General features: G+C 35.4%; 1 protein-coding gene across 1 annotated transcript in view; it reads right to left on the reverse strand.

Annotated features, from left to right (window-relative positions):
* The window catches only part of crim1 (cysteine rich transmembrane BMP regulator 1 (chordin-like)), a 610,482-nt gene that overhangs the window by 232,084 nt on the left and 350,539 nt on the right, over window positions 1–27,859 (reverse strand). Inside the window, exons 6-7 of the mRNA XM_088928119.1 lie at window positions 13,573–13,755; window positions 9,431–9,628 (exon numbers count right to left, since the gene is read on the reverse strand). Coding sequence (XP_088784245.1) covers window positions 9,431–9,628; window positions 13,573–13,755 — 381 coding nt within the window. The remainder of the gene's footprint in view (window positions 1–9,430; window positions 9,629–13,572; window positions 13,756–27,859) is intronic.

Genomic DNA, 27,859 nt, shown 5'->3' on the forward strand with positions numbered 1-27,859 from the left:
TGGGAGGCTAGAGACACTCCTGAAAATGCAGAGGAAGGAGACAGTATGTTCCAGCAGTCAAACAGTAGAGCAGCTGTCTCCCGAAAAGTGCCTCTCCCCGCCGTGCAGGTTGCAATGCCTGGCGGAAGCTGTGCCCCCCGCAGAGCACACATCGCCTCAGGACACTCCATCCCGGCCTCTCCGCTCACCACCGCGCAGGAATTTGTTGATGCTGTCCCCGCCGTCTATCTCCCCCCAGGAAGCACCGTTCACAGAGCGGAATTCACAGACGCCAGTGGGACGAATAATTCTCCCAGATATCCAACTGCTACCCATCACTCAGGAGATGGAGGGGGGGTTGTACTTGCAGTGCATCGGCATAGACGGGAAAGCAAGAGCCGACCGCTACGCCGCCCTCGTGTTTCGAAATCTTGTGACTTTTGAAATTTACTGGGGGTGGACCACGTCTGTAAATTTCGATGGGTCCAGAGGCAAAAGTGCCTTGCCTTGCAATCTCCGGGAAACCATTAGTCGCATGGTGAATCGGAGATTCTCAACCCTTACTTCGTGCGACTGGAAAAGAATTCGTGATCGGATAAACGAAATGCTTCGTACAAGGAGGCGCTCTTTTCCTCTAGTCTAACAGTCTGTCCACAAACAAAACATTCCTGTTAGACAAGAGGAATTGAAAAAAAACAATTTTGTCAATGGAAACCGGTGTGTGTGTCTCTCTCTGCTGGATGTCCCTCTCACTCTCTGCTGAATGAATAAAAGCATTTTATTAAAAACGCGTTTGCGTTTGTCTGGTATTTACTTTGGTCCCTTTTAACTGTTTTTCGATCTACTGTATTGCTTTGAGATGCCACTTTTAAAGGTGATATGTAAAATAAAGTTTTTTATTATTGTTATAGAGAAACATGATCAGATTTTCCCTGGTTCAGAAAAAAAGATCTAAAGTGCTACACCTAACATTCTTAATTCGATGTATTTAAAGCAGTGAACTACTGTAGGTGTAACATAACATTCAGAAATACAATCGAGAATAGTTTTGTGGTGTTTGTTTAGATTAAACGTTCCTAAAACGTATAACGTAACAAAATTAAAGACGATTAAAATCTGTAATCTTTCCACTTGTACCGTATGTCATCGGAAAGTTTCTGTTTTGTGTAAGGATAGTATCAAAAAGTAATCTTAAGTGGTGAGAAAGCTGTGCTCAATGTATTTAAGGGACTTAAAAGTAAAAGGAGATGCTTCATATTGCTTGACTAATTTTAAAAACTAAGTTATAAATGCAGAAGCTCCCTCGGTGCCGCGCCGGGTGTAAATATCAAAATATACATTCGTCCCGGGCACAGGCCGAAGAGCGCCCGGCTGGGGTGCGCGGGGAAGAGCAGGACACTAGTGAAAGGCGGGGTTTAGGAAGGCGTACATTCTGGGCAGGTATAGATTACACTTTTCTAAAACGTATTTGAAAAATAAAAACGATTACAATCTAATCCTTCCACGTTTTATCCCAAAATCCCAAGAAATATAAATCTAAACGGGTAGAAAGCTATGCTGAAAGTTTATTAAGATACCTAGAAGACAGAGATACTGAATCAATTTATGTTGCATTAGCCTGATTATGATTAAAAAAACACATATAATTAAACACGCGTTTGCGATTTAAATCAAAACATGATTTAAATCAATACAAATGTTTATATTGTATCGCATACTGTCCAGCCTCCATTTCTCTATAAAAATTTACTCTATTACACACACACACACAATAGAAGGGAGGAAGGTGACTATTCATTGTTATCAAAAATGACTTAGAATCGATCATGTTGTGATATTTTGAAATATAAAAGTCAATTGATTGTCCATAATATCGCTATTCTATTTTTTCAAAGAAATGTTTGTTAAAAGAAAAGTCCAGCACCAGCTGGATTTGAACACACAACCCATGAGTTGGTAATCGGGCACGTAGACCAGTAGGCTACAAGGGAAGTCACATGAAGAAAGAGGCGAAACAGCCCTACATAGCCCTGTTGCAGTACACGAATATAATCATATCGTTATTAAATTCTTTAGATACGCGATTCCATATTATATTCCCTTTTAATCAAATTCTAAAAGTATGCTTGTTGACTCCGGTATCTCTTTAGTTAAAGACTTTGATGCTTAAAATGTTTAGGGAGAAATGGAATACTGGTGTGTATTTTTTCTTTAAAGTACCAAGACCAGCCATATACTGTATGTTTATGTTCCAAAATTAATATCGTTTATGGCCTTCACACGCGTTACAGTATGCTCCTATTCTTTTTATGCTCAGCTACTAAGATTTCCCTTCAGTGGTAAAATTCAATATCTACAACGGGCACAGCAAAGACGTTTACTGTAAGTCTTTCTACGACAGACCAACGGACCACGAGCGCCCCTGTCGGTCAACCAATCATGTACTGCGGTGCCGCGCGTCATCTCGCGTCACAATGCACGACACCACCTGCGGTACGTGTCTGTAACGCGCACTTTGAATGGCTGCATCTGTAAGTCTTCCCAGTACTGTACAGTACAATATACAGTTTAAAGTTTTAACTTTAAAGTTAAATTGTTCTGGTTACTGGCTGCTGAAATTTGGATTAAGACAAAATCAAGATTTTCTCAATTCGGTTGTAATCCTGAAAGACGTACATTGTGTTCACAACAAGCTATAATAGTGGAGAAACAAACCAAAAGTAATGCTCTGATCGGCCTTTGAACCACCTGGGTGCAGCACGCTACTTTATAGTCCATGAGCGTTCCATTGTCCATTACCACTATAAGGACAATAAAAGTTTTGTTTTATAAAATTGTTTCCAAAACATCAACTTTGTGATATTTTAGCTGCTTAGTTACACAATTCCATATTAATATTACTATCAAGTGGTATTAAAGGAAAAGGATAAAACATTAAAACTTTTAATGAAGTACAGTGTATAAACTTTAGAATGTAAGAACAAGCACATTAAAAACCATAACCCGCTGTAAGTCACCAAGTTAAAGACTCTGATGCATAAAATATTGATGAAGAAGGTGGAATACTGTTGTGTACTTTTTTATATTTAGCTACCACTACCATCTACTGTGTGTACATTAGGTACATATTATGTTATACTACTGTTACAGTATAATAAAAAACTATTTTTATATATCCAACTGAGCAATCTTGGTTTTAAAATATACCTACTCCTTAATCAGCTTAATATTTAACATGCTGTAATACACAGTTTAAAATTAATAAAAGTCTAAACAGTATAAATTCTATAATTGGAGAAGATTGTCCCTCAGCACTGACCAGGATCCGAAACCAGGTGTTTTCTGGTAACAGTCCAAATGCTTCACATGCCATATTAAGCTTTCACTGCTCCACCTGGCAGTTTTACAAAGTAGTTTACAAAGTTGAGTATTTCTAAAAAGCCGCAGGTACCTCGCAGACACTATTGCAGTATCATCCATGCATTATGAATGGCTGGATCTGTACTTTTTTTTTAGGGAAGAAATCTTTATATATAAACAATATAGTCAGAACAAGCACATCAAAACTTTTCCAGAATAACCACAGTAAGTGATTGACTTTGATGCATGTTCATGAAGAAAGTGGAATACTAATGTGTATTTTTATTTAAGCTACCACTACCAGCCATATACAGTATGTTTAATATATGTATATTCCTGAATTAATATTGTTTATGATGTTCAGAGACATTATGCTCCTGTTAGTTTTATGCTGAGCTACCAAAATTTTCCTTTAGTTGTAAAAATACTTATTAATATTGCATATTAAGCAGATTTAAATATGCACAGTAGAGAGATTAAATGAAGCAATATGTTTCACAAACATCTAATGCACCACAAGTGCCACCTATTGATCATCTTTGGTCAATGAATTACATACCGTAATGCAATGTGCTACTTTTACCATATTTGGAAGAAATACCATGCATTCTGAGTGGCTGCATGTGTAATATTCTTAACTTCTCATCTGCCAGTTGCTTCTTCAATTTTATCTCAAATTTAATATCTTGCTGAAAACCTTGAAATGAAACCTACAATGAATAGAGAGAATTTAGAAGAAAAGTAGTCTGTCGTTAAGAGAAGGCGGGAGGTTTGATCCTAGCTGCAGGATAATTTTGGTTTCTGTAGTCTTTCTGATGTATGAGTTCGGAAAGCCGTCTTTGAGAACACAAACGGAGAGATTAGAGTGGTTATGGCCGTCAGAGGTGAAATGAGAAACAATGGGCTTGGGGAGATCTCTGAAGTGGTCTCTGAGTCTCCTTCCTGTTTCTCCAATGTAAATTTCTCCCATCTACATAAACACATAAACAAAATAACAAAATAAAACAGGCCAGATAAGTACTAATCAGTATAATACTGTAGTTGACGTTCTGTTCTCTCGTATTTAGTGACTCTCACATGGCACATTGGCACATTGGGAATTTTTAATTTTTTGTTCACATATTCAACTGATAACTTTTCAACTTTTAAAACTACAGCACATACTCTGAAAGAAACACTTTCTGTTTCATTTTAAATAGTCTGTAAAAAATATTTGTAAAAAGTACTGTTTCAAAATAATATAGGAGTTGGACTTATCACATAAAAATGTTCTGATTCATACTGTAGAAAGTAGTGTCTGTGCTGCTTTCATTCACAAAATATAATCCCATTATTTCAGGCACTTTACCATTAGTAAGACTGAAGTGGGACATATGAAAAAAAATATTTTACATAACCAGCACTAAAATATTACTACGTAACCCAATTGTGGAATGTATTGGAATAGATGCTGGGATCTGTTGATTTTAGCCTTTACCTAAAGGTATGTTAAGATAGAATAAAGACTGCCTGCAGCAAATAATTTTCTTATACAAGGTGTTAAGATAAGAAGAAATCACATCTAATTACATTACCAGCACTACTCTAAGGTGCATTTGTAACCAGGTGATAAGGAGGTGAGTCATGAGTAGCGTCGTCACACTGATACTGTAGTAAGATCCCTGCTACTAGCTTGCAGTATTTCTGATCTGTGAATATCTCCGGTAACCCTCCCATGTTTCTTTTCTAATTTTTTTTTTAGAAAATAACCTTAAAAAAAATACAATAGCAATATTATGGACAATTAATTGACTTTTTATATTTCTAAATATCACAACATGATCGAATTTAAGTCATTTTTAATAACAATGAATAGTCACCTTCTTTCCTTCTGACAGCGGTCCCTGCTTCTGCTTCCTGCTTCTATCGTGTGTGTGTGTGTGTGTGTGTGTGTGTGTGTGTGTGGGGGGGGATCCCTATAGATCTCCCTCCAGATTTAAAAGGTTATTAATCATATCTTCGGTGTCGCATCTTCCCAGTGTAAATTATCACAAAGCTTTATAGAGAACTTAACATTTCTATTATCAACAAATTGTAAATATGACGTTTACATTGGCATTATTAATTTTTCACTTGAGTGTGTGGAGGATTGTCAGCTGTCACTGAGAGTAGACCCCCCCTCTTAGGCTGCGCAAATGATCTTTTAAATTTTTATAGAGAAATGGAGGCTGTACAGTATGCGTTACAATATAAACATTTATATTGATTTAAATCGCGTTTTGATTTAAATCGCAAATGCATGTTTAATTATATGTATTTTTTTATTCACAATCAGACAAATGCAACATAAATTGTTATCTTTGTCTTCTAAGTATCTTAATAAACTTTTTTTTCTTGGGATTTTGGGATCAAACGTAGAAAGATTAGATTGTAATCGTTTTTATTTTTTAAATACATTTTAGAAAAGTGTAATCTATACTAAAAAGCTGTATTTATTTAATACCACTCGATACTTATATTAATGGAGTTTAGTTGATACTGTTTAAACTTTTATTTTAAATTGTATTACAGCATTGTACACACGTTTTAAAAGAGAAGAGAGAAAATCCAAGTCTTCTTCAGGTGTGAGGGTTTCTGCTCTGAATGAAATGCTAAAATGTAATGTAGGCTCTGAATGGGTTCAATTCAGTGCGAATTGTAATACTAATTAAATGACCCCGGGCACTTTCAAGCCCCTCTGACAGCAGGAACTCCTATTCTTACAGTAGCTCAGCAGCTCATTACAATATAGGGTGTTCAAACCGTTTTTTTTACACAGTGACACAGTGTCCCGTTGTGAATCTGGTTTTCCGTGTTTACAAAGAAAGTGGAATACAGTGACACTACCTGCTATATAGATACATATGTTTAGATATTTAGACCCGGCGCGGCACCGAGAGAGGGAAGAGGCACGGAGCTCAGTTCTGTTGCCTGGAGCGCTAAATGCACCAATCTGCGTCTGCATTTATAACTTAGTTTTTAAAATTAATCAATCAATATGAAGCATCTCTTTTTACTTTTAAGTCACTTAATTATCATTAAGCACAGCTTTCTCACCACTTAGACTACTTTTTGATACCATCCTTAGACAAAGCAGAAACTTGTTGTACTTTCTAATGACATTACAAGTGGAAAGATTACAGATTTTAATCGTCTTTAATTTTGTTACGTTATACATTTTAGAAACGTTTCATCTATACAAACACTACAAAACTATTCTCGATTGTATTTCTGAATGTTATGTTACACTTAGTTCATTGTTTTAAATACATCTAATTAAGAAAGTTAGGTGTTAGCATAAACTATTAGTAATCAATAATATAAAATTTAGCACTGTAATAAGTTGAGCACTTTCCCACGCATCTTGTAAAAATATATTTTCATTGTTCAAATTTACATTAAATCTGACTATCATATAATACGTTAAATACAAAACTAAAGAAAAAATAGGGTAAAATATAATTCAAAATATTTTGCTAACAATGTTAACTTTTTATAAATAATAAAATGTATTAACCAAGTAGTAGGATGGCACAGTTGTTAGTATGCTTTTTGTTTTGTTTCTTTTTCATAAATACAACAGTAGTACCTGATGTCTCAGTGGCTTTCAAAATGAAATTATGCATGCAAACCTGTGAACTAGAAAGATAACTAAAATATCCACCCATTTCTAATGGTGGCGAAGTGGTTAGCATTGCTATCTTGCAGCACTGGAGTCCTAGGTTCAATTCCTGCCATCCTGTGTGTGTGGGGTTTGCATGTTCTCTCTGGGTTACATGGTTTTTCTCCATATGTGTGATATGACTCCCTCTCGCACTCCAAAACATACTGGTAAGTTAATTGGTTTATGGGAAAACTGGCCCTGGTGTGTGTGTGTTTGTGTCTGTCTGTCCTGTGATGGACTGGTGCTATGTCCAGGGTGTATTCTGCCTTGTGTCCATTGTTTACTGGGATAGGCTCCAAATCCTCTGTACTGGATAAAGAGATTAGAAAATGGATGGAAGTAAAAGCACTGTGTGGATGGAACTATACACAGTGTTAGAAACCCACTATGAAATGGCAGCATCTCACTGAGAATAAAATATTTTATAGTGCTGGCTTAAGGAAACAGCCTTTCCACCTCTCTTGCACATCAGTATCCATACCTAGTTATTTAAACAAATTGCCTCTAATTATAAACATCTTAATATGCTGGCTCTGTGGATGTTTGCCCATTCCTTCAATTCATGTGCATCCAACACACAGTTCAATGCTAGCAACTACACAAAATCTAAAATACAATCCTCATTTCAGTATCTATGTAAACATACAAGTTCAAGTTCAAGTTCAATACAGTCTGATAACTTCATCATCTTCATCAAAAGTATGCCTAACCCCATTAGGAAGTGTTCTTGTTATAGGTGTATTTCTCAACTTTCCCAAAATTATCTTTTTCTTACCAACATCTCTAGTCTTTTATCCTGCAATAACTCAGCCAACACTTAAATCTCCAAAAGCTGCTTGTGTTAATTTCTTTAAATCACAAATATCATATGTAAATACTGGCCATGTAATACTCTGCATTGTGGAATAATAGTTTATTTTAAAGGGAACTAGAGAAACTAGGAACTAGGAAAATCAAGAAAGGCTTTTTTTTCTAGAATTAATAAATGCACATCCTGTTCACTGGGGAAATTAAATCCACACTGAGCAATCTTCAATATGTTCAGAATATGACAGCGATAATCCTAACAGGGACAGAGGGGCGCCCTTTCTTTGGTAATATACCAAACACTATTTACTGAATTGGTTCAAAGCATTACATCCAGAAAGAAGTCAGGGTATTAAGGGTTTAGCAACACAGCTGGGTAGCTTGTTCCATATTCCCACAACCCTTGTGGCTCTTGTGGGAGACAGGCCTCCTGTTCTCCTGTTTTAAATTTTTTATCAGTCTATACATACTTGGTTCAGTCTCAACACCCTTCTTATCGGTGGACACTACCCATATAGGCTCACATTGCGTCTTCTGTAAGTAAAGCATTTTGAGATCCTTTGGGAAAAAAGGCTATATATATCTAAGGAGGAGAGAATGTAACAAATGGAAAAAAAAACACCTCTAGTCTCATACAGAAAGATAATTACTTCTGTCAAATATTCCAAATATTAAGGTCAAACATCCAGCATATAAAACACAGATGAGACAGTCCTGTCTTTATACAGGGATCATTACCAACTATAAATGGGCTCTCCACAATTATACTAGACAAAAAAAAACCAAAACCATCCAGTTCACTTTCCAGCTTTCTTTTAGCATGAGAAGTTTTAAGAAGCTTTAAGTTTGCATGAACAGTGCAAACAGTGCATTTTTACAATGTACTTATCGTTTTATGTAAGTTTCACATCCATATATAAAATTCCCCAAGAACAAAATAAATTTAAAAATCCAGTTGATATATTTAAGGCATTCTCCAATTCATGATGACAGTTTGTTGTTACAAACAACATGCTTTTACTAGAAACATGCACACAAAGAATGCTCATATCAAAATAATATTTACTGGCAGATGAGGGTTTTTTTTTGTACAATCGATCTTGTACAATAAAGCCACTAAAGAATTTTGAGATCACAGGAAAAAACTTTTGCAATCAGTGCCTATTCCCTCTCATTTCATGAGTTGTACAGGCCTCTGCAGGCCTCTAAAGTTATACAAATTATGTACACCAGATATTAAACACCTCCAATATATTTAACAGAGAAAAAGCAGCAAAACATTTTTAGAGTCCTTCAAATTTATATATCGAACAAAAATACATCCTTACATTTAACCTGAAAACCATCACAAACCCATTTTTTCACATTCCATAAATGTAAATGTATAATAAATGTAAATGTAAATGTTCATCATTTTCTATGATGGAATCACTTATATTAATGAAAGTGGACTGTGAAGTGGCGTCCTTTTGACAGACATGGTTCAAGTATGTTTCCCCCTGTGTAGCTGGTCTGATAAAATACTTAAAGGCTGTCAGTGAAGGTAAATTCCTGGGAAAACCACAACAAAGAATTCAGGCACAACTGCCTTTAGTTTCTTACCTTCACACACTGGGCAGCATTCCCCTGGCACCTGAACAGGGTTCAGACAGTTGTGCCCACAGGCTGCAGCCATGCAATGGGCATCTCCACTGATACACTGGCAGAACGTACAATCGTCTTCCCTCCAGTGGTCACCATGTCCTACAATTTGTCCATTGACGTAGCAACCGGCGAAGTTTAACACAGGGTAGATGGGCTCTGAAGGATTAAGATAATACTAGTATAAGACTTTGAGTTTGAAAATCTCCAGGTCACATTTTGTATAAAACAGACTTTTTGAAAGAAATATAAGGGGATTGGGCAAAAACTTTACTGTATCATTAGTTCCCAAGGCAAGTGATCATGGTCCAAGCATGTAAGCCTCCTAGGCTGTACGTATAAGAGCAACAAGATCTCTGAAGTACAACTTCTATTTCATTTTCAGTGGCCAGTATTCATGTCTCTTGTAGAATCCACAGTTTGAAAATCTCCAGGTCACATTTTGTATAAAACAGACTTTTTGAAAGAAATATAAGGGGATTGGGCAAAAAGTTTACTGTATCATTAGTTCCCAAGGCAAGTGATCATGGTCCAAGCATGTAAGCCTCCTAGGCTGTACGTATAAGAGCAACAAGATCTCTGAAGTACAACTTCTATTTCATTTTCAGTGGCCAGTATTCATGTCTCTTGTAGAATCCACAGTTTGAAAATCTCCAGGTCACATTTTGTATAAAACAGACTTTTTGAAAGAAATATAAGGGGATTGGGCAAAAACTTTACTGTATCATTAGTTCCCAAGGCAAGTGATCATGGTCCAAGCATGTAAGCCTCCTAGGCTGTACGTATGAGAGCAACAAGATCTCTGAAGTACAACTTCTATTTCATTTTTAGTGGCCAGTATTCATGTATTTTGTAGAATCCACAACATATTATGGAAAGTTGTGATGCAAATGTAAGTTTTTTCCAGAAATACTGATACATTTAAAAATGGCAATTTAGACAAGACACCCTTATGTAGCAAACACACCACACTTACTCTAGGTAGTGTATTATTGTTTCTGCTTGTCCATTCAGACCTCCTCTACTCTTAAATCTTTTTTTAAACTTGCTGCAATCCTATTATAAAAACTTAAAATTTGGGGAAAAGAGGCCATCTAGCTCATATAGCTTGTTTGGTTGCTAATAGCTATTTGATCTGAGAATCTCATCCAGTCATTTCTTGAAAGTAGTGATGGTATTCAACTTGACAATATATCTGGGTAGGTTGTTTTAGATTCTCACAACTCTTTTGTAAAATACAATTACTCTTATTCCCAGTTTTAAATGAGCAACACCTAGTTTCCCCTTACTTGCTGTCCACTGGTTTGTGTTTCACTGTTAGTTTTTCTTTCTCTCTTTTCATTTATGAAGCCTATAATGTTTTAGTAGTTTTTTTTTCCACTCAACTAAAGCAATTTGTATTAATTCCATCTTTTTTGGTCAACATCATTCTGTCATTATTATTATTTGCTAAGTTGTTGCATTCTGGTGTAATGTTGACTAGAGTGACGTTGCCAAATTCTAAACTACAGCATCCATATTAGGACATCCTCCTCCTTTCTCCTAAACGCTCTCCCCCATCCAACAAAACTTCATGTACTCTGTTCTGTGCTCTGAAACTTGCTCCTCCCATACTATATGTGCCATGTACTCCAGCCATGTTGTTGAAACTGATACCCAGGCTTTGTTCATGAAATGGCTGGATGAGAGTCTCAAGGGACCGAATGTGCTCTTCTCATTTGTAAAGGTTATACTGCATATTGTAGAAACATGTTTGCCTTTTTGTTTAAAAAAACCCAATAACATTCCCTTTTAAGCAAGAGTTTAACTACATAGAATTTGTTGCAATTTAGAAATTATGGCAGGATCTTAGGAGGATGCAGAAGGGAGATTTGGAGCAGGGAGCAGAGCACATGATGCTTTGTAGGATATAAAAGGAAATTTTAGAGGAGGGAGTTTATGAGTAGGGAGCAGAGTGTGTGGAATTTTGTAGAACAGGAGAGAGGAGAGAGTTTAAGAGCAGGGAGCTTCAGAAGAGAGAAGAAAGAAATTTGGGTGAGGGAGGAGGATGTCCTAATTTGGACACTCTACTAACCTTTTCAAACCCCTCCAATCAGGCTTCCATCAACTTCACAGCACAGAAACTGCCCTGATCAAAGTCACTAACGATCTTCTAATAGCTTCTGATTCTGGTTCTCTTTCTATACTCATCCTTCTTGATCTCAGTGCTGCTTTTGACACTGTTGACCATGACATATTACTTTCTCGTCTTGAGACTGTGTTTGGAGTTTCTGACACTGCTCTCAAATGGTTCAAGTCTTACCTCACTGATAGCTGTCACTTTGTCTCTCTTAATAGGTATAGGTATGAAATTGGTCTTAAGTCTGGTGATCCTCAGGGCTCAATACTGGGCCCCTTGCTCTTCAGCATTTACATGTTTCCACTTGGTCAGCTTTTAAGATCACATGGCCTCAGCTATCATTTCTATGCTGATGATACTCAAATATATATCCATACGAAACCTGACACTGATTGGCTGTCTCTATTCTATCTAATTGCATCTCTGACATAAAAACTTGGATGACTCAAAATTTCCTTCATCTTAACTGTGACAAGACTGAAGTCATGTTTATTGGCACCCCCCATCAACTTCATAAAGCCAATCCTGCAACCCTATCTGTAGATGGTTCTGTACTTGAGCTTCAGTCTAAATTGAAAAACCTTGGGGTGATATTCGATTCTGGCTTAACATTCGACCCACATGTGCAACATATTGTCAAAACATCTTTTTTTCACCTCAGAAATATTGCTAGACTATGCCCTGTGCTAGCACTAACTGTGGCTGAAAAGCTGATCAACACATTTGTGTTCTCTCGAATTGACTGCTGTAATGCTCTGCTCGCTGGGGTATCTAAATCTACTTTGAAAAAACTGCAGTTTATCCAAAATTCAGCAGCCAGAATCCAGACCAGGTCTAGTGCAAGTGATCACATTACTCCTATCCTGGAGTCCTTGCACTGGCTTCTTGTCAAATTCCATTTTGACTTTAAAATCCTCATGCTCACCTACAAGGGTCTGCATGGCTTGGCACCTCAGTACCTGTCTGAACTAGTATCATCCTACTCCCCACCTCGCAACCTTCACTCTTCTAATTCTGGTCTCCTAACTGTCCCCCAAGCCCGTCTACATTGTATGGGTGACAGGGCCTTCTATGGTTATGCCCCCAAGCTCTGGAACTCTCTGCCCAAGGATATCAGAGAGTCACCTTCTCTAAACTCCTTCAAATCCAGACTCAAAACCTACTTCTTTAGAAGAGCCTTTACTTAACTGGTTCCATTCTTCACCCCTCTGCTTTTCTTAGTACCACCGTCCACGGTCTCCTCTGTATATTGTAATTGTGTTTTTATCTTGTGTATTCTTTTTATTTATTGTTGTTGTCATTCTGTAAAGCGCTTTGAGAAGCCACCTTTAAAGGTGCTATATAAAATCAAATGTATTATTATTATTATTATTATTATTATTATTACTAAGCACACACTTGGGCAAGGTAAATTACTTCCATATCAACATTTATTTGATTCTTCCTGAAGTTACACATTAAACAAAAAGTTTTAATTGTAAACTTGTAAAGTACAAAAAAACACTGTAAGACAGTAAGTTGTTTATGATTGTACCCCCAAGTGAACCCACAATATTAATAATTGGGGATCTCTGATTTGTAACTCGTGGCTACATCAAAATGTTTGCATTTATTTTGTCATTTACTGTATTAAAGAAAGTCTGTTCAGATTTCTTCAAAACCTGGACTTCTCTACGCCAGCTGTCCTAAAATCTTGAGACTTGAAATAAAAACTGAAGTACAATAAATACTGTAATTTGTATTAAGTCTTTAATACAAGAGAGTTCATCATTAACTGAATAATTCAATTCTTAATTTTAGAATTACTATTACTCTTACTATGGATCTTTACTACTGATTTAGGCTCTTCGATCTTCTTTTGTACTTAATAGTGGCCCCAGTATGAATTTTAATATGCGCATGGTTTGCCTTTTGTTTTGATTTTCACAAAGGCTACAGGCATAAAAGAGGGTTTAAAGACTCCCATATTGTTGGGATTTGTTACCTTCACAGACAGGGCAGCACTCCCCCTCAGGAACATAAGATCTTTCACAGTGCAGCACGCCACATTGTGCAGTGAAGCAGATGGAGACGCCACCTTGGCAACGACAGAAGCGACAGGCATCCATACGGAACATGTCGCCATCATAATATTCAACACCATTGAAAATACAGGCTGGCTTCGTTTCTGTAAAGTACAACAGAAAACATGCAGATGAGATAGACAAGACCCAAAAACAACTCTTCAATTATGCTAAATAGCAGAGATCTATTTTTCTTCTAACCTCCCCCTGAACATTTTTTCTTTAAAGAATAGAAGTTTTCACATTGAGAATACCTCAAGAGAAGGTTCCAGCCCAATTCCAAATAATAATTTCAGAATTAATCAGTTTCAATGCCAAACAAAGGTTTTGATGCTACACAAACAGAATTACTAAATATCAGAAAATCAAAAGTAGTAAAACCTGTCACTCACAGTTTCTAATATACAGTAAGTAGTTAAAAACATATTCTGGCATTTCCTAAGGTATTGAAAGAACAGTAAAGGTTATTATCATATATCTCAGCTTTACTGCTCCCATCTGAATTGACATATGACAGTCAACTAGAGTTATATATTTCAGTCTTTGCACCAAAAACAAAAACAGGATAAGAGGTGTAACTCATTTTTGGATAATCATAATTTGTGTTTTGAGGTCCCTAATGAAACTACCAGAAAGCGATTGTCAGAAAAGACCTCTACAAGAATGGTAGGTAGATTTTTAATAATATTTATCAGACACGGGTGCCAGCACATGTTCTATCAGTAATGCAGCTCATTTCTTTTTCAATGTTTGTTTCGTAAAGAATTAAGAGTGATTATTGTTTTGTGTCTGCAGACCATGCAGAGTTAGAAACTATGAGGCCCCTACTCCTCTGGGATCAATTTCAAATGCAGCAGTGCAGGAAGGAACGCTGGATGGAAGCCATAAACTCAATTTGACTATCTGCCTCTCCCTTCTCAAGGTGGCATTACAGAAAACAAATATAAATGCTGCATGATCTTAAACAATTGGTTTCCCACCCAGGGACTTACAGTAAATATAAAGAAAGCAAACAAAAGCAGGTATGATGGGCTTCAGCTGATGTTTATTACATGGACAACTCCACAATTACCAATCCCATGGAAAAGTAATGAGTGTTATTTACCTATGTGACTTACAATGTTTTTGCATTTGCTCTTGTATTACCTAGATCTTTAACTCAAATGTAATTAGTACATCATTAAGTTATTGTTCTGCATAGCTCCATGGTAATGTAAAGGGATATGGTGAGCTTTATGAGGGTGCAAGACTGGTTTCTATCGATTGATTTGACAGTACACAACAAACCAGCAAGCAAAACAATTTATTTGACAAATGGCATAAAGCAAAAATGACAGAAATTCATAAAGGAAGCATTTTTCTAAGCACCTTTGCTCATTTGCTCCTCAAAAGTAATATTACTTTTCTCATTTGTTTTTCAAATCTGCTTTTGTTAGAAAATAATTTTATATGTGCATTCACAAAGACATAATAGAATGAAAAAACAATCACATTTATGCATGGTATCTTCCATGTTACTGTAACATCTCAATTTAATGAAACATTTTCATAACTTGTTTTATCTGTGACCACTGAAAGATGGTCAACAAGAGCTGAAGCCACAGAAAGTTAACTTTGTTAGAGTTTAAGTGTGAAAACATATATAAATACAGAAAGTATAAACATGAGAAGGAAAGGAGCAGTGAGCATGCAAATCATTTTAGTCCAAAGAATTCAGTCCATCATCAAATTTTTATAAGCAAATTAGAATCTGGAATGTCAGACAGATAATTACACACAGAAACTGTCTTTTACTATCCAATTTCACTAACAACCAGAACCAGAGCCTAAGGTGGAAGACAATGGGCTCAAGGCAGGATACAACCTGGACAAGTCCACTGTATGTTATACACACAAACTGTCTGGGACAATATGAAGACACTATTAACCATATGGACAATGGTAGGAAACCAAAACACCCATTGATAGCCAAGGCAGCCATGGGTATGAAGAAAGATATGAGATGTGAAAAAAGGGTAAATGATTTCTTTCTGCACAAAGACTTCACTTGGTACAAAACATACCATGCTTCAGCACTTTTGGGTTACAGCAGGGATAAGAGTAAACTGATAAGAGATTTCAAGTGCAAGTTAGAGACTCCCTAACTATGGGAAGATAAAACCAGCCATTCAAAGTGTTCAAGGTCTTGAGAATGTCCAAACACAGGTGGCCTCCCCCCCATTACCATGGTAACGATTTGCGTCAGAAACGGTTGAAGTTTGCTATATAAACTGGAGCTCAACACCTATAACTTTGAACAATTCTTTGATTATATTGTTCCTTGCATGCAATAAAACTCACTTTTTCAGCTTCATCTCGGGGTCCAGAACTTATTTGTTTGTTACTACAGGTATAACACACAAACTCCACACAGATGTTGTGAGGCAGTAACTCTGACCACCATACAACAGTGTCACCCAGTCCTGTATTATTACTTAATTGATCTATGCTGTTATCCAAAGCAACTTAGATTTTTATACGTTTATACAGTTGGTCATTTTAGCAAACTGAATGAAGTAATTTGCTCAAGGGTATAACAGTAGTGACACACTTACGATTGAATTTCACAATCTTCCATTTATAAACCCACAGATCTACTGCTGCTTGTCATGTTCTTTGGTACGTATGAAGTACAATATGATATTAAATGAAAAATTGAAGATATTTACATTCTTTACATTCACAAACTTTAGTGCCAAGATGTTCTACAATTTACAGAATAATCTCAAAACAGATGGCTAGAAAGTCATCAGTCTTAAGAGTAGTAGTTCAGGTGGGTAGCTGTAGATTTACATTTACTTACTCTCTTGCAGTAAATGCCCAGCCATCTACATTGGAGAAACAGGAAGGAGACTCGGAGACCGTTTCAGAGAACACGTCAGGGCTGTAAAGATTAAAGATCTCTCCAAGCCCATTGTTTCTCATTTCACCTCTGACGGCCACGACCACTCTAATCTCTCCGTCTGTGTTCTCAAAGACGGTTTTCCAAACTCATACATCAGAAAGACCACCGAAACTAAAATTATTCTGCAGCTAGGATCACACCTTCTCCCTTCCCTTAACGACAGACTACTGTTCTTTTAAATTTTCTCCATTCATTGGAAGTTTCATTTCACACCTCTCTGCACCCATTCTGACTTAACACCTCTTGATTGGCCTCTCTTTCTGTCCCCTGCTCCCGCCTCTCACTCCTCCTCCCTCCCAACCTTTGTTCTCCCGCTACTTTACCTTTGCCTACTGCCCTGTCTCTCTCACACCTGAAGAAGGCTCCACGGCCGAAACGTTGTGTTCTCTTTCTTCTTTTTTTCAGCATGGAATAAACCTATTACTTGTTCCTTTGCAGTCTTAAGAGTAGTTTGTTTTCTTATATTTAAGCAGCTTAGGTTTCTGGAACACACATTTGCTGTCACTCTAAAGGACCATCAAATTGTTCAGGCTTAATATACTTTTTGGGTAGAATTTTTTTTTTCCCCAGTTCTCAGTACCTCTTTTACTGTAATTTACTGTGTAATACTGTTGTATGAATAATTTCAAATATTTCTGCCAATAACACAAAACATTTAAAATATTACATTTAAGAAATTATCCACAGCATATTTTTTTTAAAAAGGATATCCTTAAATACGATACCCAAGGTATTAAACATCTTTCATCGCTGAAGTGCCTGTGTTGTAGTGCAACGGCCTTGAACATCATGTTTTAATGTATTACTGCTGTAGAGTCAGGAAGATTATGATATATGCCATGGGATTTACTTGAAGATTATGTCAAGAGATATGCCATAGAAGTAGATGAACATACATTTAGGTTTTAAGATTTCTAAATTACATTTTAACTAGTAGTAAGAAAACATCAATAAAAAATCATAAAATTACATTGCCATTTAATTTTTCTTGTACGCTACTAAACTTGTACAGATCCAGCCATTCAAAATGTGCGAAGAACGCTGCGTTAAAATGTGGTAGGTATGGCGCATTATACCGCGTTAAACAACATGCAAATTGAATTATGACAATAGTATCCAGAAGCACGTTGTAAAACTGCCGGGTGGAGCTAATAAAGCTTAACGTCTCATGTACAGCATTTGAGCTGTCACAGGAAAATGCCCAGTTTCAAATTCCGGTCACTGCAGAGGGACAATCTTTTTCCAATTAAGAATTTAAGTTGTATACTCTTTAGACTTATAATAATTTTAAACTGTATATTGGAGCATGCTAATCATTAACCATTAAAAAGTCAGTATATTTAATAAAAGCAAGATTGCCCAGTTGGAGAAAAGTACACAACCTTTTTTTTATCCTTTTCTAAGAATACGTAGTAAGAACATCACTTGCTGTTATTGTAAAAAGATAAATGTTGTAGTGATTTACCATCACTTGATACTTATATGAATATGGAATCGTGTAACAAAGCAGCTAAAATATCACAGGTGGACATTTTGGTAACATTTTGACATCCCTATCTTTTTAAAAAAAAAAAGTATTGTCCTTGTAGTGGTAATGGACAAAGCACTGCACTGAATGTTTCAAAGCGCGGTCAGAGTATTACTTTCGTTTTTTTCTTATATAGTGAATACAACAAAATAGTCCAATATTATAGCTTGTTGTTGGCTCTGGAGTTAATTTGTGTATCTGGATAAATTAAGTGATGGTATTGTGATTAAGGATTTCTTCACAAAGTTCTTTAAGTTAAACAAAGGAAGGGAAGAAGGGTTATTTTTACAATTGGCACTCTGAGATTCTGACTGATTTACAGTAATTCCCCTCATTCAGCTGAAACAGGTAAAGAAATCATGCAGTAGTTATATATATTGGAAGGCGCTCTGTTTTATTAACAGACACTCTGACTCAAACCTGTGTTGTACAGTGATATAGACGTGGGTAATGTCATCCCCATTAAGCATGTGCTTATCGCGCAAATCCTGCTAAACTAGAAATTAGTCACAAGAAGAGTATTATTGGACAATGTTGTATGGCTCTTGCGGAATATCTCTGTAAACTGAAGAGTTATAAAGGAGACACGTTGTGTATCACCTCTTTTAATACTTGTAAGAAAATTCCAATGTTAATGTGACACGGAAGATATTATTAATAATGTATCGAATTCTGTGAGCTGTTAAATCTACTTCACACCTGCATGTCAAGATAATGGTTTCAAAATAAAAAAACATCAAACCTCAGATTGGATGAGAACGTCATGATTGTTTTGCAAGGATGTGACAATTTGTTACAGTTACCATCAGGAAAAAACGCCAATGTAAACGTCATATTTATAATTTGTTGAAAATAAAAATGTAAAGTTCTCTAAAGCTTTCTCAGTCAAGAGGTGACTCAGTTCAAGGTGTGAAGAATACAGATCCCCAATTCAATTGCAACCTAAACCTTTCCCCACACACTCTGCCCCCTCTGCGATTGGAATATACACAAACAAAGCACAGAAAGTTTTACAGTAGATGATCTGGTATTTCGCAGACGTAGGGATAGTACGGAATTCTGGCATTATGAACTCACACCTGGGATTTGATTAATTCAAATTAAGTTTTTTTTAAAAAAAACTGCACCAGGTACAAGATCTTGCTTATATTAAAGTTATATCACTCGGCAGTGGTGGACGGTTAGTGGACGGTGCGCTATTTTGTCAGAAACCTGCTAATCTGCTTAACACCTATAGAAAACATTATTTTATTTCTGTACAGAATGCGTGTTGCATTTACAAAATTAAAGTGTTTCAAATGTTTAATTAATAAGTGAAAAGAACTCACAGCTTACACAAAGACTCAAACTACAGTATGGAAACATGAGTGTTAAGAAAAAACAGGACATTAGATAGCTGGTTGCCTTATATTTATTTAATAAAATTAAATAAAAAATAAGATACAATGACGTGTTCCTGCCTAACTCAAACACTGCATGATTTTAAAGGCTGTAAAAAATGGTTTAGATAGCAGAAAGTCACCTTGCTCTTACAAGCGGCTCTGTTTAGCAGAGTTTGTGTTAACTTTGTCAGTGAAAAAAATGACCACAGGCACTTTTCTTTCCCCCAGGTTGTTTAAAAAAACTCGCTCTTAATGGACTAATCCTTCAGTCATTCTCTCTGATGCAGTGCATCAGCTGGTCAGGTGACTGAGGGTAGCACATTATTTCCCACTGCATTCTGGGGAATGTATTTTTGACAAGAACCTCCATCTTGTCTCCATCTATCACTCTTTCACAATTCATCATTTGTGAATGAGTCATTAAAAAATATTTTTTTTGTTTACAAAGAAAGTGGATTACAATAATACTACCAGCTAAATAAATACATATATTTAAATCCTTAAACTAATATAATTATTAATTTCATTAGATACGTGATTCCATATTATATTCCCTAATAATCAAATTCTAAAAAGTATGCGTTTCTTTTAGATAATGATAACGGGCACAAGTATTCATGGAAAAGGTTAATCACTTAGTGGCTAAGGATCTTCGCCTGTGGCTGGAAGGTTGCCGGTTCAAATCCCACAGCTGGCAGAGGATTGCTACTCAGTTGGACCCCCGAGCAAGGCCCTTAACCCCAACTACTCCGGGGGCGCCATACTATGGCAGACCCTGCGCTCTGACCCCAGGCTCTCTCCCTATCTGTGTGTCTGTGTGTCTCATGGAGAGCAAGCGGGGGTATGCGAAAAGATCATTCCTAATGCAAGAAATTGTAAAGGGTTAATAAAGTGATATTATTATTATAATATTTACTATTTTAGTTTTTCAAATATATGTTTATTTGTTAAAAGAAAACTTATGGTGACAGCTGGGTTCAAACCCCCAACCTTCAGCATGCAAGGCACATACCTAAGGCATTACACCAACACAGGCTTAATAACTTAACTCTAAGAACAATACAAGCTTTTTTTAAAAAAAAACTAATGTCAAAATGTTTCTAAAATGTCCAAAATATGTTTCCAAAATATTTTAGCTGCTTAGTTACACGACTCCATATTAATATTAGTATCAAGAGGTATTACATCAGTACAACTTTTATGAAATTCAAGTATTTTAATCGTTTAATTAAAAAGTGGTTTTAAACTATCTAAACCATTTTTACAGCTTTTATAGTCATGCAATGCTTGAGTTAGGCAGGAACATGTCATTATACCTTATTTTTTATTTAATTATTTAAAATAAAAAAATAACCATCCCCCCTTCCCTTATTTAACTTAAAGATTTCCATTAAGAAATGCTTAAACACAAAACCATCACATGTCAATTTAAATGTCTTTCTTTCAGTTGGGTATGCATGATTAGCAACACGGGGTTATTGTTATGATTTCTCTATTATTATCAAATTCCTCAACTCATTCACTTGTGATTATTTTGTAAACATTTTGACATGTTCCTTTTAACTGCATTGCTGTCGATATTGTGGTGATAGACAAAATGAAACGCTTAGAGTTTGTAATGTAGGGTGCTCTGAACGAGTTAAACTTTGATGCAGGACAAATAAATGTCTTTCCCACAAGCTATACTGTAGTGGCAGTACAGTAGAAATGTGAAATTATTCATTGTTATTAATAAATCACTTCGTTTAAAAAATGTTTTGATATTTAGAAATCAAAAATGTCAATATAGTGTCCATAATATTTCCTATTTTAGTTTTTCAAAGAAATGTTTATTTGTTAAAAGAAAACTCATTACCATTACATAACCCATTACACCAACGCACCACTTAAACAACTTAAACTATAGCTGCAAAGGGCAGGCAAAATGTTTTCACGTATTCATGGGTGAATCAGTTTGTAAACTGATGCAGACGTTTACAAAGAAAGTGTACTACTGTGATAATGTGAGATATATGAATATAATTATATCGCTACCGATTTCTTTAGATATGCAATTTCATAATATATTCCCTATTAATCAAATTCTAAAAAGTGTGTTTATTTTTTTAGTGCAATAACGAGCGCAAATATTCACAGAAAAGGTTAAAACATAACTTTTTATGAAGTATATAAACTTAATAATAGTCAGAAGGAGCACGTAAAAAACTTTTCCAAAATAACCACAGTATGTACAGTAACCGAATGAAAGACTTTGATGCTTAAAATGTTTAGGAAGAAAGTGAAATACTGCTGTGTATTTATTTATTATTGTGTATTATATTTATTTAAACTACCAATACCAGCCATATACAGTTTACATAATATGTTTATGTTCCTAAATTAATATTGTGTATGACCTTTAGACACGTTATGCTACTCTTCTATTTATGCTCAGCTACTAAAATTTCACTTTAGTTGTAAAATTCCATATAAATATTCAATATTTATTAAGCAAATTAAAACATGCACAGTAAAGAGATTAAACGATTAAATCATTTCACTAACAACCAGTGCACCACAAGTGCCCCTGTCGGTCATTTTGGCCAGCCAATCATGTACTGCGGTCCAATGCAGTGAACTATAGATAATTTTGCGCAATACGGGGTTGTACAATTTTTTATTTTTAATGGCTGCATTTGTAGTAATCTTTCCTACCTTTCTGAAACAGTAGGTTTTTAGTGCACAGTAGTTTATAAAAAGACACTTGATAAAATGCCCTTTTATCTCCGTTATCAGAATAAATTATGTTTTCAATAACCTGGCAATCATTGAAAATGATTTTAAAAACAGAAATCAGCAAACAGAAATATAGCAGTTTTCCCCATGTCAGTAAACATAGGGTGGTCCAATTTCAAGTTTTTGGTTTGTACCTTTTAACAGCTCTTTTACTATGGTATGACCGGGATTAAATTATCTTTCTGGAAAATGGCAATTCCTGTGACTATCTGGCCACCTAAAAGGTTGCAGTGGCATCAAATAGAAATGTTCCTCTCCTCTGGTTGTTTCATCTGTCACGCACAGTACCTGTATGTGTTTATAATATAAAATATTTTTCATATTTATTCATATATGTTTCATTTATATTTGTAAAAAAATTAATACAATTGTCCTTCTGAAAAAATCTGCCCTGAATTTCCTTTCTCTTGGAGTAGCACAACATTAAATGCCTACACACAATTCCAACTCCTTTTGAAAACTATGTTTGAGTATATTTAAAGTTAGAAACAAGCAGGGGAAATATAGTTCCCTTTTGATTATACAATTAAACTAAGAACGTCTTTACTAAATCACCAGATGAATTGATATTAGTTATGATGTGATGAAGAAAACAGAATCTACTGTGTTTTTGCTTACATTATATCACATCTTTAGGGTATATGTATATAACATGTTCTATAACATTAATTATATATTGTATATAACAAGACTCTGTTATAAATAATACATTGCAGATGTCAGTGCTATAAAAACTAGGTCACCTATCATAAGAGTTAGCGCAGCAAATTTAGGTATCATAACCTCAAGAAAACAATTCACCAAGAAATCAAAAACAACAACGAAATATTTTATTAAAGCATTTACAAAACATTATACCACTCTCCAAAAAAAAAAACCAAACACTTCTGACCAAACAATATGAATTATAAATGTTGAAGCACCTGAGGTATCACAAAAACATACTGTGAGACAATGAACTTCAAATACTGGTTAATTAATGCTCAAAGGCAATTTTGATATTATTGAGAAAAGAAGATTTTATTTTGACTTTAGTTAAGTGCTAATCAATGCTACTAAACCCCCACTGATCTTCATTATGGCCACACATGAGATGCAGCTTGACAGTTTTTGAAGAAAATACTAGATTTCCAAAATGTGTTTAAAGATGAAATGGCTTCATTCATAAAAATAAAAAAATGTATAACTTAGGTTGCCTAGTTTGTTTATGTAACCAGTAAGTTAATGTTCTTATGCATAATGTATACCTATATTTTATAGTTTCATAACTATGTACTGTAAATAAAAATAGCTCCCAAGCTCCCTCCATCTCAGAAGTGGAGATATATAATTTACTCAGCATATAGATACAGCAAATGCACCTAGGCTGTAAGAATTTTTCACATCAGGCATCAGTTTAGAACAGTACATTTATATTTACTCATAATGCATCAGATTTATATTCTGTTATGTTCTGATTCAGCTCTTCATTGACAAGTTGGGCAAGGCAAAACTCCCCATCTATTAGACTTGGAAGAATAAAATTTGTGGTACTGGTTCTGTGCAGGTGGTGAGGATGTTTGTGAGGTTGGTGAAAAGCAGGATCGGATTAGAGTTTAGGTATTATAACCTTTTGAATTTTTGTTTGTTACAGGAATGATGTACATACAGATGCAGCCATTCAAAATGTACGGTAAAACCCTGTACCGCATGAAATTATCTACAGTTTAGCGTGTTATACCGCAGCACGTGATTGGCTGGCCAAAATGACCGACAGATGGCACTCATGGTGCATTGGTTGTTAGTCGAACGATTGCTTCATTTTCATTTAATCTCTTTACTGTGCATGTTTAAATCCGCTTAATATTGTATATTAATATGGAATTTTACAACTAAAAGGAAATTTTAGTAGCTGAGCATAAAAAGAATAACGTTAAAAGAATAAAAAGAGGAGCATAACGTGTCTGAAGGTCATAAACAATATTAATTTAGGAACATAAACATATTATGTAAACTGTATATGGCTGGTATTGGTAGTTTAAATAAAAAATACACACCAGTATTCCACTTTCTTTCTAAACATTTTAAGCATCAAAGTCTTTCATTTGGTTACATACTGTGGTTATTTTGGAAACGTTTTTACATGCTCCTTCTGACTATATTAAGATTATATACCTCAGAGAGTTATAATGTTTTAACCTTTTCTATGAATACTTGTGCTCATTATCGCGCTAAAAAAACGCACACTTTTTAGAATTTGATAAATAAGGAATATAATATGGAATCGTGTATCTAAAGAAATAAATAACAATATAATTATATTCATATAGCTCAAATTATTACTGTAGTCCACTTTCTTTGCAAACATCTGCATCAATTTGACTCATTCACCCACAATTACTTGGAAACTTTTTGCCTGCCCTTTTATTCAGTTATAGTTATAGTTATAGCTTAAGCTGTCAAGCAGCATGTTGGTGTAATGGCTTAGGTTTGTTCCTTGCATGCTGGAGGCTGGGGGTTTGAACCCAGCTCTCCCCATGAGTCTTTTTTTAACAAATAAACATTTCTTTGAAAAACTAAAATAGCAAATATTATCCACACTATATTGAATTTGTTGATATTTTTAAATATTAAACAGGTTCAAAGTTAAGTGATTTATTAATAACAACTTATAATTTCAAACTGCTTGTATTTTAAAATTGTATTTTGTTCGGGGTGATTTGTCACTGTTTTCACAAGCTTCAATTTATTAAAAGTCTATTTTTGAGACAGGTTGCTCCAGACCTCTGTTTAATTTCTGAAACTCCCTCTGTATTTGTGGGTTTGCCGTTAGGGGTTCTATGTAGGCGATCTGAGTTCAATACCTGGTTCGGGCACATGTTTTTCTTCTAACAAAGACTTTTTTAAAAAAAAGTAAATATTATGTATACTATATTAATGTTTTTTGTGTGTATAACATGTTTAATGTTAAGTAATATTGATAATGAAATAAAAACGTGAATGACCCAGAGCCTGCAACCTGCAGATTTATGAAAAATTTCACAGCTTTTATTTAAACAATATCTAGTACCTGGTTGCATTTTTAAAACTTAGTTTGAATAAAGCGGATCCCAGGTGCAAGTGACTTCATAATGCAAGAAGGAATTATGCTATATTTTGTATGCATCAGTTGAAGCCTTCTGAAGTCTCTCAAAAACAAAAAATGACAAAATCAAAAATAGGAAACAATAACGTGTGTGCCTCAAAGACATTGCATGGCTTTAAAACCGATAAAAATGGGTTTAATAAAAAAAAAGTGAAATCCACGAAAAACGGGTGATTTTTTTCCCTTGTGATCAGCTTAGAATCTTTGTGTAAGCTGTATGTTTTTTTAACTTTTAAATTAAACATTTTAAACACTTTAATTTTGTAAACACAACACGCATTTCCTACAGATAAAGTACAATCACATTCCCCTGTCTTCCCCTGGTGTGAAAACCTTTTTAATTGTTTTTAATATTTTTAAAATAAATTTTAGAAAAGTTTCATCTACAAAAAAATCACAGACTATTTTCAAGTGTATTTCTGAATCTTATGTCACAGTTCAATATTTTATATACATCTAGATAAAGTCAGTTGTCTGGAGTATAAACTATTAGTAATCAATAATTAGTATTAAAATTCACACTGTGATAAATTGTTGCACTTCCATATCTTGTAAAAACATTAATTTGCAAGACTGTGTTCAAACATACGTTTAATCTCACTATCAAAACTAACTAAAATACAAACTTATAAAATAAAAAATGAAGGAAAAATATAACTTTAAATTAAACCAGGGTTCACTTTTTTTCTGTCTCTCTCTCTACTCTCTCTCACATGCTGCGATTCGGACACAGAATGGTTAAAAATGGGAACAGGTCAGGCAGGCAGAGGGAGGGGGGAGGCGTCTTTCCACCTCTATGACTAAAGAAAGTGTCAAAGAGGAATGGCTAAAGTGACATACAGAGTCGAAAAAGTTTGGTGCTGTCTCCTCTTCTTTAAAGGTACACTCGTTGTGGAAGAATTTTCACCTTGAATGTTCACCAGCTAACAAACAGAAGCAAACTGAATACAAAATGTACTTGCAAGAAAAGTGATTACAAACATTAAAAATATATACTTGCTTTATACTGTTATACTGTACAGTGTATTAAAACACTCTAGGGTCACTACACTGTGAGTTATGCTGCCCACTAAACCTCTTTCCAACAGTTTCACGGGGGGCAAGGTCACGATACAATTTTATCTTGCCTTGTGAAAGCAAAAATTCAGATACCTGTATTTGTCAACATATTTACTAAAACAATCCATCTCAGTAATCTCACTGTGTAAGTCTCACTGTACGCCCCAGTGCTCACTTAAAGTTCACACTCCCAGTAAAATAAAAAACCTGTTTTCCACATTATCACCTCGCACCGGGGGGAAGGAAAAGTGCCCACGGTCATTTTTTTTCACTGACAAAGTTGATTAAAACGCATTCAAAAGGGTGTGGTGTGTTAACACAAACTCTGCTTAACAGGGCCGCTTGTAAGAGCAAGGTGACTTTCTGCTCAATTAAATAATGCTACAGTACAGAAAGATTTTAAATTCTTCAAGCAAAATTAGCTGTTTGTCAAAATCTGCTACTTCGCAAACAGTACATGACTTCTCAAAAGGTACCTTTTGTCTCTTGTGCACACTCGACAAGGCTTATTTTTTATCATTCTGAAATCTGAAAGGTATGCCTCAGGGACTCATTATAGTATTGTAGCGAATACAGTTCGCGCAGGAAAATCAAAATACCACCCCCCTCCCAGCTGGGTTTTGCCGCCTGCTGTTCCAAAGCCTTTTCGTTTCAAAGTATGTGTGAAATATCTTTTCTTACTCTAGTTATTAATCCAATCTATTTTTACTCATCTGGCTATGTAAAACATATAGCCAAAAGGATTGCTTTAAAGGTTAAATTCCAAGCTGAAAAGACAAGACTCAACGTGTCTTCTCTAACTTTTCAGTTTACAGCTCATCCATGGTCATTTATTATTAATCTTGTAACGAACGTCAGGCATACAGATGGTACAAGCCAGTTGCAGCGGGGTGACAGTAGAGCCCTCTACTCTCCTGCACATAACAGGGCTGCTGAAGTGCTGAAGTGCTGGTAGTGAAAGTGGCCTTCTGTAGCTCAGCTGGAAAAACCTCTGGTGAACAACACAGGAGATCCAGGTTCAAGCCCATGTGGTGAAGGGTGACCTGGGACAGGAGCCTGAATTTGTTCCATTATTATTAATAATGTATTCCATATTACATTTAAATTACAATGTTTTTACAAATATAAGAAGAGGCAATACACAACATGTAAATATAACTCTTTTCCCTCCTTTACCTTAAAGAATTGCATGAAAGAAATCCTAAATCATGAAACCATCACTTATAATAATTCATCCAGATACACCCTCACACCGTAGCCAACAACAAGCTATAATAGTGTACTATTTTTAAATATTTGGCTATGTAAGAAACAAACTAATTGTCTGATCTGGCTTTGAACCACCTGGGTGAAGCGTATTACATGACAATCCCTTGCCTATTACCACTATAAGGAC

This window comes from Atractosteus spatula, chromosome 2 (genome assembly GCF_055471065.1).
Source record: "Atractosteus spatula isolate fAtrSpa1 chromosome 2, fAtrSpa1.hap1, whole genome shotgun sequence".
Taxonomy (NCBI): domain Eukaryota; kingdom Metazoa; phylum Chordata; class Actinopteri; order Semionotiformes; family Lepisosteidae; genus Atractosteus; species Atractosteus spatula.